The sequence below is a fragment of the Jaculus jaculus genome, chromosome 3 (assembly GCF_020740685.1).
Source record: "Jaculus jaculus isolate mJacJac1 chromosome 3, mJacJac1.mat.Y.cur, whole genome shotgun sequence".
Taxonomy (NCBI): domain Eukaryota; kingdom Metazoa; phylum Chordata; class Mammalia; order Rodentia; family Dipodidae; genus Jaculus; species Jaculus jaculus.
This window is the reverse complement of record NC_059104.1, coordinates 10,855,354-10,873,133: the sequence shown is the minus strand read 5'-3', so window position 1 is coordinate 10,873,133 and position 17,780 is coordinate 10,855,354. Positions and strand designations below refer to the sequence as shown.

The 17,780-nt window shown below is 40.3% G+C and overlaps 1 protein-coding gene across 2 annotated transcripts in view; it reads right to left on the bottom strand.

Moving 5' to 3' along the window:
- The window catches only part of Nalcn (sodium leak channel, non-selective), a 332,253-nt gene extending 316,235 nt beyond the window's left edge, over nucleotides 1-16,018 (bottom strand). Inside the window, exon 1 of one of the 2 annotated variants that reach the window (XM_045146251.1) lies at nucleotides 15,342-16,018. In XM_045146251.1, coding sequence (XP_045002186.1) covers nucleotides 15,342-15,356 — 15 coding nt within the window. In that variant the 5' untranslated portion in view covers nucleotides 15,357-16,018. Of the gene's footprint in view, nucleotides 1-15,161; nucleotides 15,209-15,341 lie in introns of those variants that run through there. The other variant, XM_045146252.1, reaches the window with a different exon arrangement.
- Nucleotides 16,019-17,780: the final 1,762 nt, after the last annotated feature.

Sequence of the window (17,780 nt, the reverse complement as noted above, 5' to 3'; positions counted from 1 at the left end):
CAGTGGCTAGAGACCCTGGGGTGCTCGTTCTCGATCTTTCTCTATCATAACCAAATAAATAAATAAATAGGATGATATTTTAAAATGCTCAGTCTCTTCCCTCATAGAACACCCAGTTGCTACATGCTCCTCACATAACTAACACAACATGTTTAATTTAGAGTTATGGCAGTTGATTGATTAAAGAGTGGCCCTTTCACAGTGTATTTACTCTCCATCCCTCTATCGTGTGGTTCTCTCATTCCTCTACAGCTTACCACTAGTGCTACCTAACCGCCCTGGGTAAGATTCATGGGAGAGTGGATTCTCAGAATTCCTCTGTGCTATCAGGCAAAATGAGACTCATGCAATGTGCCAGCACAGCTCGCTGTCTAGACCCTTCCTACTTTTCAAATACTTAAAATTCAACTTAAGTTAGAAGAAGACACTTCCATTTTTATTGTATTTCCACCAACACAGACAAGATGGGCTTGTTGAGGGGAAATTAGAAAAATTGTGTAAACTGAGAGACAAATGTGAAAGCTACTAGGAATTCCATTTCTAGGGATTCAACCCTTTTTTTTTTTTCCAAGTGTTGACTGGGTACAACACTGTCAGCTATTGAGCCAGGGTCTGCAGACAAGGCATCTGTCAGGTATGTTCTGCCTCGCTGGGTCTTCTTTACTGAGCTGTTCATTTGTCAATAGAATGTGAATTAGATCTCTTTCGGGTCTTTTATTTTCCATACACATTATTGTGTTTCTATCTGGGTTTTCAAGCCAGGGTCTCACTGTAGCCCAGTTTGTCCCAGAGCTCACTCTGTAAGACCAGGGTGGCCTCAAACTCAAGATGATCTCCTACCTCAGCTTCACAAGTGCTGGCGTGAAAGGTGTGTTACCACACCTTGCTGTATACATAGCTCTCTGTGCATCATTAGTTTAAAATGGCTGGGCTGGAGAGATGGCTTAGCGGTTAAGTGCTTGCCTGTGAAGCCTAAGGACTCCGGTTCAAGGCTCGATTGCCCAGGACCCACGTTAGCCAGATGTACAAGGGGGTGCACGCATCTGGAATTTGTCTGCAGTGGCTGGAAGCCCTGGTGCACCCATTCTCTCTCTCTCTCTGCCTCTTTCTCTGTCTGTTCTCTCAAATAAATAAATAAAAATTAACCAAAAAAAATTTTTTTAATGGCTGCTTTCACACTGTGCTATCATCTGCTCTTTTTTCTTGTTTGTTTCATCCAGAAGTATCCTGATAGTGGATAAAGGGCCGGGTTTAGAAGACTCCCCACTACCAGGTGAAGATTTTAGGTTCTTGTGACCCAGGGCAACGAATTTGGAATTGTACCAGAGACACCTAGTAAAATAATGGAAAAACAGTGAAAGAGAATGGGAGCAGGCTAGTGAGCTGGTGCACAGTCCCTAAAGGTGTTGGACTAGAAGCCCCATGGCTCTTTTCTGGTCATCTACCGCTCATGGGCTTTCATATCTTATGTGCTCAACGGGTACATGTAGCCAGCACTTGGAAAGTGTCTGGTATTTGGGCTCCCATCGCCTCTTTTTACATGTTGCTCTTGATGTCACCCTGTCCCAAGCCCCTACCCTCCTAAAACATTGTTACTTTCGTTGTCAATATATATATATATATATATATATATGCTGAATTTACACATGAGGAAAGAGTCATTTTGTGTTTGGAGAGAGAATTGAATCTGATGTCACTAGTTGGTTGATTTGTGAAATCTCAGTTATAATTTCAAATATCTCTCTTTCCCCCTTGTTTACTTTTAAATGATCACAGGACCCAAAACAACCAGCCATTAAGAATGATGTTGGAGTAAGACCTTTTTCTCCCACATACATATTTCATTATCAAACTGGACGTCAGTCATCATGTGAACACTTGGACAAAAGGAAACAGTTGCTTCTGGTGCTGGAATAGGAAAAAGTCACTGATTCTGAAACAATAGACAGTTGTTTTCTTTACCAGTTTGCCTTCTAGACAAAAAGACATGTGCATTGCTAGTGAATACATACAGCATCTGAAATTTTATGCCACGATTTATCTTAGGGTAAACACCCATGACTTTGTTTCATTTTCTATTAACCAGTATCCATCTTCCCTACTGAATTGTGCACACTGGACCTTCCTCCCATCTCCAAACAATAGCTGAACCTCTCTCTATTCCTTCACCTCCACCTATTTGGTGACATGTCCCACTACTGTGTCTTCAGTGGCTCAGTCCTTTCTCTTCTAGTCCAGATCATCTGCTTGTCTTGCCAGGGCACCACCACCATGACCTGCATGATCCCTCTCATGTCCTCTCTCTCTCTCTCCCTCTTTCTCTTCATGATGTTACCTCTTACACCCCTACATCTGGCTACTGGGACATAACATTTTCCCAAGCCAGAATCCCAGCAATCTCAGCTCAATTATCACCTTTGATTTTTTTTTTTTTTTACAATCAAAATCATTTAAGGAAAAGTACTAAAGACAAATTTGATGTAAAACTACAAGTTATTTCCCAGTAAGAATGCATTATCTATAGGCAAGTAGCTTCAATGGCATATACACATGCCAACAGATACACACACACACAAAAAAAAACATGCAAACTCATACACAATGAAATGTTATGGGAGACATGAACGTTTCCATGGTAAAATGAGAGCTCATTGGATGATTTCCTTCCAAATTATTTTGTTTATTCTTGTGCTAAAACAGGCCATTTTAAACAGGATTGTTTACTGAGGGTTTATTATGCACCAGTTCCTGCCTTAAGTATATATCACATTATCTTATTCCCTTCTTACAAGAACTATTTTACAAACCAGTGAACTTACTGGTAAATATGACCCAGAATGTAGATCAAGAAAGTGAAGTTTGCAGAACTACAGAATTAAAAATTAAGTATGCTATACAGACAGCAAATGAAAGCTATTTCTTGAACATTCTTTAATCACACAACCTCAGGGATTTATATTCTCTGTGCATCAATTATTTGTGAAAATTGTAAGACATTTCTCTTCTTCTGATATTAAATCCACCTTTACTATGTGATTACCTTATAGTTCTTCCCACCATAGTTTTATTAGAAATGTCAATTATATGTCTTGAAAGAATGCCCAAACTTCTCATCAAAGAGATCTAATGAGTTTTTTTTTTTTTAGTTTCTGAAACCATTTCTCAGGTATTTATACTTTTTAACTTTAAGATGAATCATATAGAAATGCTCTAGTATATTTCATCACATTTTCTCTAAATTTCAGAAAAAAAAAAGAGAGAGAAAACACATTTACTTATACCTGTCTGATAATATCACTTTTTAATGTAACAGATTTCTTTCTTAGAATTAGCTTTCATTTCATAAGTTCTTAGCTGAATGTGCTAGAAGTATAGACCTGGAAAATAGATTGTCCTTATGATACAGAGCAAAAGGAATGTGTGTCTGTCTGCAAAGGTTGCACTAGGATTTATTGAGAAAAGTCCATTCCACTGCTCAGACTGAAAACCCAGAGGCCAGGGCAGAGCCATTTTCCTGTCATGTTCTCTGTCCCGCCAGCTTTGATAGGAGATTGTCAGAGGAATATGTGTAGCTAAATCTTTCCTTCCTTTGTGGTTAAAATTTAGAGAAAATACAAGGAAGGCATACTAAAATGTCTTTATAATTTGTTCTTGAGAGAAGTCCAGAGTAAATAAAAAAGTATCAGTTAGCAGTTACTAAGAAGTGGCTGTCTATTCCACAGCAAAATAAAATTAAATAAAATAAAACTGTCTCATTTACAAGTTTTAAGTAATGAAGGGTTGGAAGGTTCCCGGAGGTGGCAAGCTCCTCTCTGTAAACTAGGAGAGAGAATCACCTCACAGTGAGGAGTCTGCAGGAAGCACTTCTGCAGCCTGGGAGGTGTCAGCAACAGATAATATTTCAAGTGACCTCTGGCAATGAAATTGGATGAATATTCCTGAAGCTCCAAAAATGTTTATGGATTTGATCATGTCACGAGGAAAGCAATGGTCCATAAACTCCAGCACATAATTTAGAAGGGAAACAAACTTAAGAATGATTTCTTTTTTTTCATTCTATTTTTGTCTTTTCCAGCTCTTAGCATCTCTGATGTAGACTTCAGTGCTACCTTCACTGCACTGATTAAAATGTAGATCCAAACATACCCAGGCCCCCAGCAATTACAGTCATTTAGGGTCCGAGTACATGTCTATTTTGGACTGGATAGAATAAAGGCAGGAGGTAAGAGAGAAGAGAGAGAGAGAGAGACAACAAATAGAGGATTTCAGTTTTTAAAATTATTTTATTTACTCATTTATTTGAGAGGGAGAGAAGCAGAGAAAGAGAGAGAGAGAGAGAGAGAGAGAGAGAAATGGCGTACCAGGACCTCCAGCCACCACAAATAAATTCCAGACTCATGTACCACCTTGTGCATCCAGCTTACGTGTTTACTGGGGAATCAAACCTGGCTCCTTAGGCTTCTCAAGCAAGTGCTGTAACCACTAGACCATCTCTCCAGCCCAAGGAGGAGTTAATTTTTTATCTAATAATATTAAGAACTCCTATACCTTTAAATGTTTGGCAATGATGCTGTTATAATGTTTTTAATTAACAAGTCGAAATTATTCTACGTTTAAACCATTTACATCTAACATTTGCTGAAAACTTACTGTATAAGAGGCTCAGTGCTTTGTTTGGAAAAGTTCATTGACTTCTCTCTATGTCCCAGTGAGGCAAGCCTCCCTCTTATTTCTATGTTATCATAAAACAGGTTTAGAGAAGGTCAGCACCCAGCTGGACAGGAAGAGTCGCAGAGTATGCACTAAGCTACCACTCAATTCTGCTCCTCTGGATAATTTGCCCTCCAAAGCCTTCTGTCGGTGGGACCCTTCAGGATTCCTTGGTGAGTGAACAGAGATGGGAAACTGACTTCCTGCCTCCCCCAGGTCTATGCAGAAAAATTGAGCTGAAGCATGGCTGCCTCAAGAGCAGCAACGCCATGCCTTTGCAGCTCCCTCCAAGTAGGCTCTGGGAACAGGAGGCACCTTTCTCGCTCCTGCTTATCCCTCCGTGTTTGGGGGAAAGACAGGCAGCCGGCAGAGGAAGGGTCTCTTTAGAAACACAGCCTGGAGTCCTGTTACCCAAGCTACATGCCAGACAGAATGAGAGAAGAGCTCAGACACACTGGAAATTTTGATCCCCAAGGGTCACACTGAACTGTTTCCCTTCTCTCTCCCCGTGTTTTCTGAGTGTTTTGAGGAGGCTTGCTGTTGATTTTCAGTCAAATATTGTAGGAAAGTAAATGCTTTGATTTTTCTTATTTTTTTCTCTCTCTCTTTCTTCTTCCCTCCCTCCCATTTTTTTTCCCTCCTCACCCCCCTCTGAATGCAGTTTCTCTGGGGACACTTACTCATGTGTGTCTTGACACTCACTAAATCAGATGTAGCTCTACAAAAATAGAATGTTACATGCTGCCAGTTCCAAAAGGACTGCCAGGCCACCCAAGGTAAGTGACCACACAGACAGCCACACATATCCAAGGGCCACCTCCAAAGATAAACTCTTCTCTTTGTGTTTTGTCCATATTCTGATTAGAAGCAGAAAGTGAATCTGGACTTCTTTTGCTGAGTCTATTTCTGAATTCTGAAAAAAGACAGTATATTATTTTTTCCCCTGGCTCTTCTATACGAAAACAATGTGGTTATTCATTAAGGATTGTTATATTTTTAATTGTGAAAAGTAAATTTTCTTTGATATTTAAAAACATTGGGTCTGTTAAAACAATTAAGGATAAACTATATGTCCTAACATCCCTTTATCTTGCCACCAAACGTGCTTGAACTAAAATAGTACAGTAAAAGAAGAGGGGATGAGGCATAAGGATTGCAAATTCAAGGCCTGCCTTGCCTATAGAGTCAGCTCAAAGCTAGTATAGATGAATTAGTGAAACCTGTCTCAAAACAAAAAGTAAAAATAAGGCTGGAGGGATGGCTTAGCAGTTAAGGCGTTTGTCTACAAAGCCAAAGGACCCAAGTTCAATTCCCCAGGACCCATGTAGGCCAGGTGCCCAAGGGGGAGCATACATCTGGAGTTCATTTGCAGTGGCTGGAGCTCTGGAGTGCCCATTCTCTTTTTCTCTCCCTCCTTCTCCCTGTTAAACAAATAAGTAGAAAGTAAAAGTACTGCTGGTGCCATAGCTCAGCAGTCAAGTACTGACCTAGTATGTTTAAGGCCCAGGTGTCTAAATATATATATTTAGGGTGGTAAGAACATGTAACATGAGCCTTCTTCTTTTAACAGATTTCTAGGTACCCAATATTAACTACAGGGACAATGTCACACAGCAGACATTTAGAACTTACTTGAAACTGAAACTTTATTCCAGTGATCAGTAATACCTCTGTCCACTCTCTGGAAGCCACCATCTTACTCACTGTTTCTATGAAGTTAAGGACTTTCAATCCCATACTGATCACAAAGTGAGAAAGGCTGCACACTGACAATAAAGAGCCTCTCTCAGCCTCTACCCAGAATATTTAATCAGCCAACCTCTCTATGCTTAAAAAGGAAATATTTTTAGTTAAGTTTTATTTTTTTAAATATTTTTACATTTATTTTTAGTACAATGTAAATGTATAAAAATGTAAAGGAAAGAATGCCAACACTAAAAATCATAAGTTGATCATATGATTTATAAGAACCTCAATTTCCTGTTTCAGAATGGCTTCTAAAGTTTCTTTTACCCTTCATGAAATGCCAGAGCCTTCATGGTTTCTTACCATTTAGCCCAGTGACAGATGTTAGATTCTAGTTAGCTGCTACTATCAAGAGGATACTGTGAAAAAACTGAGTAAATGCTTTTATATACGTGCATGTTTGTGTATGTGTGTGTTCATGATACTGGGAATTGAACACAGAACCTTGTACACTCTACCTCTAAACTACAACCCTAGCTCAAAATGGTTTTCCTTCTTCTTTTTTTTTTTTTCATTTTTGTTTTCTCAAGGTAGAGTCTCACACTAGCCCAGGCTGATCTGGAATTTACTATGTTGTCTCTGGATGGCCTTGAACTCACAGCGATCCTCCAACCTCTGCCTCCTGAGTTCTAGGATTAAAGCTGTGAACCACCACACCACCTAGCTTTGTTGTTGTTGTTGTTGTTCTGAGGATCTCTCTATCCCAGGCTGACCTGGAACTCACCCTGTATCCAAGCTTGGCAAAAGGGAATTTGGGATACAGAAGGAGCTTCATGAGAATCAACTAAAATAAATTACATTTGAAAATACTAGAAGGAAGGATACCTAAATATCTGTATACAAACAGTTGCAGATGCTTTTTTTCTTGTTGAGACAAACACCTGACCAGAAGCAGCTTATGGGAGGAAAGGGTTTATTTCAGTCTCACAGATTCTGGTGAAGCATCACCATGGCAGAAGAAACTGACTCACAACATTTGTGAATCCATAGCAGAGAAACAACAGTCACCAGCAGCAAACAGAAATGGACTTTGAACTCACACCTAGGACAGGACTGAAAATCTCCACCAGTGACACCTTTATCAGCACAGTCTGCCTGCTGGAGATTTTAATAGGAAGCTTAATCAGGATCAAAGCACCTGAGGCTATAGGGCCATTTTACATTCAAACAACCACACCCACTAAAAAGATTAAATCAAATAAAAAAATATTGACATGTATTGAACTGAGGGAAATGGCAAGGATAATTCATGGAGATATGCCCCCAAACCAGAAATTTCTATGTTTATTTTAATCTCTTATTTGCAGCACATGTTTTTTTCATCTCTGTGCTTTGATTCTTGGTGGGATGAATTAAAGAACTTTCCATCTTCCCATGTTTGAAATATTACTATCAATCCCAAGTTTACATGATCTATGCTTTTTGGTTTATTTGTTTTAGGCAAATCTTATAATAGCCTGTTCAACTGTAAGACATCGATCACATATCTTGTCTAATACAAATTTGTATCTTATCTAATATAAGCTTACCTAATTTATACTTTTCAAAAACATTAAGTAATTCAATTTAATTTTTTTCTGTAATCCAGAAGAGATAAGTGGATTTAAGCACTTGTGAATAAAATAATAATAATAACACAGAAAAAAATGAACTGTTTAACCTCATTAGTTTTAGCTAGACAAAAATAAAACATGAAAAAAATTATCCAGAATCTCTCAAGTGTGGACATAGATTAAGTTTTAACCCGTCTGTGATGCTCTGAATATGAAATGGGAACTTAGGGATCCAGTGTCTGAATACTCAGTCCCTAGCAGGTGGTACTGTTGGAAAGATCATGGAACCTTCAGGAGATGGAGACTTCCTTGGGGAAGTATGCCACTGAGAGGAGGGCCTTGAGGTGTTTGTTATAGCTGGGCCACTGACGCTACTCTTCCTCTCTGCTCCCTGTTTTGCACTGTGACTGGCTTCTTGCTCTGGCCTGCCGTGCTGGACTCTGCCCTCCAGAACTATAAGATGAATTAAACCCTTTTCTTTCCGTGAGCTGCCTCTGGTCGGGTGCCTTGTCTCAGCAATAAGAAGGTAACTGACATACCACCCTTCTGTTACATATTCTTCCTTTGAACAACAAAATGTATTATCATTTTGTTCTTGCTGAAATATTTTTGCAATGCAGCTCATCATTTTCATCTGATCATACAGTTTCTCCATCACCTTCCTTCATGTATCCCTGTTCATCATTCTTATTGCTTATCATTCTGATATCGGCTACAGATTACTGTTAATTAATAAACATCCTACAGAGGATGAGTACCTAGAATATATACAAAAGTACAAAAAAATAACCTAAATACTAATAGCCAAACAGCCCAGTCTATAAACAAATAATTATCAAAAGATAAATCACAAGTTACAAACAAACAGGAACATCTGTTCAATATCCTTATCTATCAGAGAAATGGAAATTAAACCTGTATTAAGATTTTATCACACCCAGGTCATAATGGCAGTCTTTAAGAAAACAGCAGCAAAATGCTGGGGAGGATAGTTTTGTGAAATCTTATACAGTACTGGTGGGAATATTATGAAAATCAGTTTGAAAATTCCTCATAAATGTAAAGCTAAAATTACTATATAATCCAGGAATACTAAGTTAATATACCACAAAAATACCTGCATATCAATATTTGTCACAGTGCCGTTCAGAATAGCCAGTTATAAAACCAGCCAATGTGTTGAGTAATAGTCAAAAAGATACAGAAAATGTCAAATATATGTGTGTGTATATACATATACATATACACACACACACACACACACACACACACACACATATATATATATATACATACATATATATATATGAGTTTTATTGAACCATAAAAACAATGAAATTATGTTTTTTTTAAATGGATGCAAATGTAGTTCATCTTATTAAACAAAATACAATAGATTCTGCATTCATCATGACAATGTTTTCTCTCGTTTGTGGATCCTAGATTGTACATCAATGCATAAAATCATATCTGTATCATATCTATAGGTAGATAGGTAGATAGATAGGTGTGTGTGTGTGTGTGTAGAAGTGATACCATGGAAAGGAAGTAAACTAGTGAGAGTAATAAGAGGGGAAATGGAAGAAGGAAATAGCATGGATGGTGAATATGTTCAAAGAATGGTATGTCTGTAAGAAGTTGGAACCCGTCACTATATACATTGAGTATATGCCCATCAAACATGGATTGCAGAAGTGTAGTCCCTGGTTTTCTTCTTTGATTTGTAGCATTATTAATTCACTCATGTTTTCACTTTTCGAGATTTATCTTTTCTTTTTCTATGTAGTTTTCTTTTGTCACATTTTAAAAAAATCTAATTTTATTTGTTTGGGAGAGAGAGAGAGAAAGAAAGAAAGGAAGAGGCAGTCAGAGACACAATGAGTATGGGCAGGCTAGGGCTTCCTGCTACTACAAACTAACTCTTGAAGAGTATGCTACATTTGAATTTACATGGGTTCTGGGGAATGGAACTCTGGTCCCTAGGCTTTCCAGGCAAGCATCTTAACCACTGAGCCATTTTTTTCCAGCCCTCTTTTGTCACTCTTATTAAGCTGTAATGTTCACTCTGAATGCCCTGTTAGGCACATAAAGTCAAAAGAAGACACTAAATCTTTAAGAGTATGTCTTTCTCCACCCCAATATACTATAATAATGCTTTCAGATACACATTCTATAATGTCATAATAATTAAAATATGTAGGGATTCTGTACTTAGAATTTTATTAAAAATAGTAACTTTGGGGCTGAAGAGATGGCTCAGCAGTGAAGGCATTTGCTTGCAAAGCTAAATGTTGCCAGTTTGATTCCCCAGGACCCACATAAGGCAGATGCACAAGGAGGTACATATGTCTGGAGTACATCTGCAATAGCTGGAGGCTCTGGTGTGCCCATTCATTCTTTCTCTCTTCCTCTCTCTCTCTCTCTCTCTCTCTCTCTCTCTCTCTCTCTCTCTTTCTCTGTCTGAAATAAATAAATAAAATATTTTAAATTAAATATAGCAACTTTTATTAATTTAAGACATTTTTTCCTCATTTTACTTTTCAAAATGTTTTATTTTACTTACTTATTTGAGAGAGAAAAAGAGGCAGAGAGAGAGAGAGAGAGAGAGAGAGGAGAGAATGGAAGTGCCAGGGCCTCCAGCCACTGCAAACAAACTCCAGATGCACGCGCGACCTTGTGCATCTGGCTTACGGGGTTCCTGAGGAATGAAACCAAGGTCCTTTGGCTTTTCAGGCAAGTGCCTTAGCAACCACGCCATCTCTCCAGCCCCCTCATTTAACTTTTTGATATTTACACAATTCAGTCTCATTACTTTTGATAGCCTTATGTATATTTTTATGTCTTAAATTTTGACTTGTAAGAGAATTGCCCTGTGATAATTTTCAGGGCTACACATATTCAGCATATTTTACTAGTTGCTGATAATTTTGGAGAGGATTATAAAATTTGTGCTTAGTTAGTGTTTAAAAATTTGATCAGAATGCTGGTGGGTCTTTTTCCTTCTTATTTTCAAATTCAAATCATTCACCACACTTTATCTAGACGTTGGCTGGGCTTTATTTTTCCTGGCATGTATGACCTATTTTAATCTGCACATTTGGATTTTTTTAATCTAAAAGGAAAAAAAATGGTCTTATTTCACTTTGAAACATGGCTGTGTTCCATTTACGCTGTTCTCTTGGTCAGGAAGAACACATGTGCATGTCACTTTTGGATGTCTTCCAGACATACCATCCTCTCCACAAACAAAGTCTTCCTTTCATCTCTTTCCTTTGCATAATTAGAGATAATTTTCCCTCTTGATCTCCCCATAAGTGTCTCTTTGGCTGCAGGGATCTGGCCTCTTGTTCATCTAATCTACCCTGATTCCCTCCCTGGAGCCCTGCACCTGCTCCAACTCCAGAGCCTTGAGGTCAGGCCCTGCCAGCTGAGCATATTCCATTGGGTCTAGCTGTACTTGCTTCAGAAGTCCAGCGTCTGTCCTACCAATACTCTGGCTGCAATGTTAGCCTTTATCCTTCCAATGTTAGGAAGTTCTCACATAACTTTGATTTTTTGCAATTCTTTTAGAAAAGATGTTGTATACTAAACACTTTCTACTAAACTGATCCAAACCACCTTGGTTGTTATGCTCTAAGAATGAAATTCCTCCTATTCCTCAACTATGGATGCTGTTTTCTCACCATATAAATTCCTTTCATCATATATTTGAATAGCAAAGCATAATCAAAATTAGCTAACTCCAAAGCTGTATTACTTAAGTGACCTTGAATGTATGTACTTTTTTCCCCCCAGATTTAAATGCTTATAGTACTACCACTTTGGGTTTCCTATAACAAGTGCATTTTTACTGTATATCTTTCAGCTAAATTTGCTAAAGATCAAGACTTCATGGAATGCAAAAGTCATAAGCCCAAGTTATTATTTTATTCTCTTTTATTCCCATAAAAGAGGAAAGATTTGCATGTGCTTTAAAACTGTAAGGTTTACATCAACATCATATGGTGTATCTTTTTCAAAAGTACAATTTTAAGTTTTTTAGAAATATAACCTAAAAGTATATGTGGATAAATAAAAAATGATATATTTGTATTAGGTCTGGAGATTATATAAATAATATAAAATTATATTATATATAAATACATATGTATACATATACATATTCATCAACATTCAAACATTCAGATACTACTTTTTTCAGGAATACTATTGTAAAGGATTTTTAAGAAAAGAATGATAAAAGAGATAACATAGAAATTGAACCTAATGTACTATGACTATCAGAACATTGTTTATAGTGATGAAAAAGTAGAAACATCAAATATTCTATGACATCAGTGCTTATGTCAATGAGATTATATTCATTCAGTCTAGTATTATAGGATCAAACAATTTTTAAGTAAGAAAACTGCATAGAAACACTTTAAAACACTTTAAGTGCTCATGAAAAGCATTAATGGAAGACAGTATAAATATTATATTTGATATAATGATCATCAGAGCTAGATAAAGTCCCATCTTTAAGAAGACTGCAAAAAAAGCACAGATATTTCCATCATTTGTTATAGGTTTGTAAAAATGACTATAGGTATTTATTCACCTTTCCCCCTTCCTTCTGTGGCCAGCATCCTCTTTGATTACTAAAACTTCAAAACATATTTAAAAATCACAGTGTTGGCCTAGAACAAGCTTTGAATGTTTTAAACTGCTTGGGAAATTACTCCAGAAAGATAAGAATCTTACAGTAGGGCAGCCAAACTCTGAAAGGTTGATGCAGTTTTAGGAGGTAACATAATCTTTTGACTCTCGTGATCATAATTTCCAGCCCCTCCCCCTAGAAAAAAAAGAAGATAGGTCTTCTCACTGTGAGAGCAACTGCTCATATAGATAGATGTCTTTCACATTCATTGTTAGGAGTTGGGCCCATCTCTTTTCCTCAAGGAATACCCACATCCTGATCCATTGTCTGGATTTTATTAGGAAACAATGGTTGAGATGTGAATTTGTTGTAACAAACTTGAAATCCACATATGACCCTTTTCCCCAATGTTAAATCTATGTGGCTATGAATTCTAACATGATATTAGCCTCAATGATAAATGGTCTAATAAATATGTCTCTGTATCTGCAGGGATGCACACATACATATACAGACACGCATACACTCCACACTAACAGTATGTGCGGGCAAGAGGAAAGAAACAACTGGAAAACCATACAGAAAATGCCACCAGCAAAGGAAAAGAAAATGTTTCATGAACCTCTAGTTCACTGAGCTGGGGGCAAATGATATTGTTGAGAAGAGCATGTTTTTCCTAGTAGACATTTTTCTGTTTTAAGTATTTTGCAAATTATATCCAAAGTTATATTGTCACCATTTCTCAATATGATTTCAATTTTTATAGGGGTTTTGGCACAATCTTTTTTAAAAAAATACAGCTCATCCATTCTACAAAGATGTCACATCTTCTATGAACAAGTGAGGGAATCCAATAGCCCTTTTTAACCTTATAGTTTTTCTCCAAAGCCTGACTCTTTTTTTTTTCCCCCCTCACTATCTGATTTTTAGCTGTGGCTAGGTCCAAAAATATACTACAGAAGACTCATCGGTTAAAGGCGCATACTCTCAAGCCTGCCAGACCAAATTTGATTCCCCAGCACCCACATAAACCCAGCGCAAAGCAACTCATGCGCCTGTGATCTGGATACATCTGTGGCATGGGTGGCAGATCCAGGAGAACCTGGAACTGCAGGTCGGCAAAAACAAGGCAGACACAGTCTCAGCGCAGGTGGAGGAGAAGACAAATGGCCTGACTTTGTACTCTGGCCTCCATCCGTGTGCTGTGTTACACAACGGGCCTACTCACATCCTCACACATAAAAAAAAAAAAAAATCAAAAAATCCAACACAGAAAGTCACACATAATAGCAAGAACCATCTCAGAAATGATGTTCGAGGCCTTGGAGGTTTGAGAAGCCATATTTCTTATTTAGATTACTGAACAAATCTTTGAGTGTAATAAAAATAAAGAAATAAACAAACAAACACTCCTGTGGCATATTTTCCTAATAGAAACTTCTCTCACAAATGATACCAAGTCATAGCTGGGACAAGGAAAACAGAAATCATAATATTTAATATATAAAAAAAATCATAGCCACCTGTTAAATATTTGACTCCCTTTGAGAGGTCATCTCCAAGAACTACAACACAAGAACAAATCACGAGTCTTTAATTCTCATTTCCCAGCAGAGACATTGAACCAATGAACCCTTTGGATAAGCACACATACACAAGATTAAGACTCGGAATTTCCAAGGCGCGCGCGCGTGCGTGTGTGCGTGTGTGTTCACGTGTGTTCATGTTCACACACCCTTCACAATACAGTCCTTGACAATTTGTGCCTGGATCTTAAAAACCTCTCCTGTGATGTTTATTTCGAGAATTTAGGATCTGAGTTCAGAAGCATTACCCGGTCGTCAAAGGAGCATTGTAGAAAAGGAAATAATCCCAGTATCCGGGTTCTAGGCAGGGATGGGGTCTCTACTGAGGCTGGGCTTGTAAAGGTTCAGTAACGAGGTGATGTCACCTTGGCAAGACACGACTTTGTTTGCAGTGTGAGCACCCTAATGACAGCCGCTCAAATGGACCAGTTAATACAACGTGGGATATTAGGCAAGCGACAGTCTTGGGGAATGGGACCAGGCCAGAGCCCCTCCCCCACCTCGTAAACTGTTAGCCAAGCACTGCCCCTAAATTCTCTGTTCATCCAGGGATTGACCTGAGCAGAGGTCGGGGGGTCAGAGCAGGCCACCCTGCCATTAAAGTCCCCCATCCAGCCACCTGCTTCCCCCACCCCCAACACCTGCTTGATGCCCAGGCTGGGCAAGGCCCCAGATCCATCCAGCCAGGCCAAGAGCCCTGCGGCGCGCGCAGAGGCCAACCCCCGCCCCAGGATGCTCCGGGTCCCTGCGTACCCCTCCCCTGCGCCCCTCGCGGAGGTTGGGGCGCGCTCCCTCGCTCGTCGCCCTCAGCCCCGGTGACACCCAGTGTCCCCGGGCCCAGCCCGGGCTCTGCACCCGGCCTCCTGCGCAGGACACCCGGGGCCGGGCCGCACCGCAGCCTCCCGGGCACCAGCGGCAGTGACCAACCTGTAACCCCAGCGCGCACAGCGGTCATGGTGCCCGCGGGCTGCGGGGCGGCGGCGGCGGCGGCGGCGGCGGCTGCGGGCGGGGATCCGGGCCGGGGCGCGGGCGGGGACGCGGGGCCCCCCACCTACGGCGGCTCCGTCAGCGCGCGCCGCCCGCCCGGGGCCGGGGCTCGGTGCTCACCGTGTCCATGAACATTCCCGAGCTGCAGCGGGCGCGCGGGGTGGGGGAGCGCAAAGGTCGAGAGTTGGAGGGACTCGTGGGAGGGGGTGGCCTTTTGTTTGTTTGTTTGCTTGCTTGCTTTCGGAAGTTCTCCTCGCTGCCCCGGGCTAAGAGGATGCTCCGGGCGGAGGGAGGGGACGGGAGAGGACGCTGCGCCGCCGCCGGTGGCGAGCTCGGGGGTTGGTACTTGCAGATGCCTTCTTTCTGGTGACCACCCCGCCGTGGACTGTTCTCAGCAACAGCTGGGCGCTCCTCTTAACGGGGTCCTTTGAGGTCTCTACTGCTCACCCAACACGCCTGTGTGCCCGGGAACCCTGGCATCTGTGGGGTAAACGCAAGGCCCCCTCCACCGTCAGGCCTGCAAAGCCAGCGTGCATGCCATCTCACGCACGACCGTCTTGAGGGCGCAGACTGCGACTCCAAGTGGCATGCGTCCGTCACACTTGGGGGTCGTTTAGCTCTATTGATATTTTCCCTTGAATTATGTTGCCGTGTAGAACGTGCCTGAAAGTCCGGTCACGAATGGACGGAGCATAACTGTTTGTAGCATCGGGGGAGATGGCTGGGGCTGAGGGCTTCCCGGGAGCTCCGTGCAGCAGGTTTGAGACTCTCTGGCTTTGTAAGCACTCTGCGCAGGGTGAGGGCACGTCTGCCCACTCAGTGCCCCACCCACCCGGGAAGCTTTGCTTAGGAGTTTGCTTCTTGCAAAGCAGTCAGACATGACAACCACCAAGGAACTCCCGGCCTGCGGTTTCGATATCCTCCACAGAGACAAAGGAAAAGGGCCTGTCAAAAAGTGTGATAACCACAGGGACGAAAGCAAAATTGCATGAAGTGATGCTTTAAAAGTGCGTTTCCGGGCCGGCATATTTAAGTAAGATGCTATCTCTTTTTAAAAAAATACTCATACTCCACTAAGCTTCCAGCATCCATATTAGCAGTTTCTGCTTCAAAACGAAAATTTTAAATAATTGATGTTCAATAATATTCAGGGTCAGGTGGAAGTTTATTTCACCAAATTTATGAAAACCTCAGGAAGCCAGTAAGATAAAAAGCTATATTTGAAACAAATATAGTTTCAAGACTGATACATTTATGTCAAAGCTTAGAAATGCAATGATTGCTTTAAATATCTTATGCCATTGTTATCAATTGGTTGACATAAATATTAGTCTACTATAGTTTTATGTTAAAATATATAGCTTATATTCTTTTTTAATTTTTAATTTTTATTTATTTATTTGAGAGCGACAGACACACACAGAGAGAGAGGCAGAGAGAGAGAGAGAGAATGGGCGTGCCACGCCCTCCAGCCACTGCAAACGAATTCCAGACGCATGCACCCCCTTGTGCATCTGGCTAACGTGGGTCCTGGGGAATCAAGCCTCGAACCGGGGTCCTTAGGCTTCACAGGCAAGCACTTAATCGCTAAGCCATCTCTCCAGCCCAATAACTTATATTCTAATAACTTATTAGGAGTTAGAATTATAAGTGAGAAATAGCAGTTTATAAAATTATCTGCATAACATTATTATATAACAATATTTATACAAGTATTTGGAATAGTATGTTAAAAGCAATACTTTTTTTACCAGTCCCATTATAGAATTTTTCTTCATAAACAGGCATTTCAGACACTTCCCTGTCAGTGAGGGGACTACCTCTAGTTCCGGATCTATGAGCTGTACTTAGGAGACAAGCAGTTCCACAGACAAGGAGACAATCTTGGAGAATCCAATGGGCTTCAAGGAAGGTCCATAGATTTCAAGGAATGGACGGAGAAGTTCAATGCGTCCATTCAGAAATCTCAGACTTCACTGTATATGGGTGGGAGGTGATGATGATCCTGAAAATCTGGTACTTGAATTCAAAAGATCTCATTGCTGCTCCCACAAGCTCACCACCCTTCTCATTTTCCTTCAGTGAAAGTGAGGAAAGATAGACAAATAACTTTTGCACAGTTTCTGGGATATGTAACTCTCAGATGTGTTCGTCTGACTTACAGAACATTTTTGACAAATTAAGATGAATTACCAACCATTGAATGCCATGAGATTCTTCGTAATGAGAAGTTGGATGATCTGTCTGGGCCAGGTGTAAAATTTTCTGCATGTCTGGGAAGAGCTGGGTCACTCCTTGTGGCTCCTTATTACCCATGCATACTTGGTCTAGCCTGCTGCAGCCCCCTGGCCCTGGAAAGTGTTTGAATGTGTGAAGTAGAGAGTTAAATCTGTATTAAAAATGGCAAAACTGAACGTACTGGGAGGATTACCATGAGTTCAAAGCGGCATACGTGGGAGATAGACTTTAAATGCCCTTCAATAGAAAGCACAAGGAGGGGGAAATCCATCTGAAGATGGTATTAAAGTGGCAAAGAAGCTGTGACTCTTAAGCTAGGTA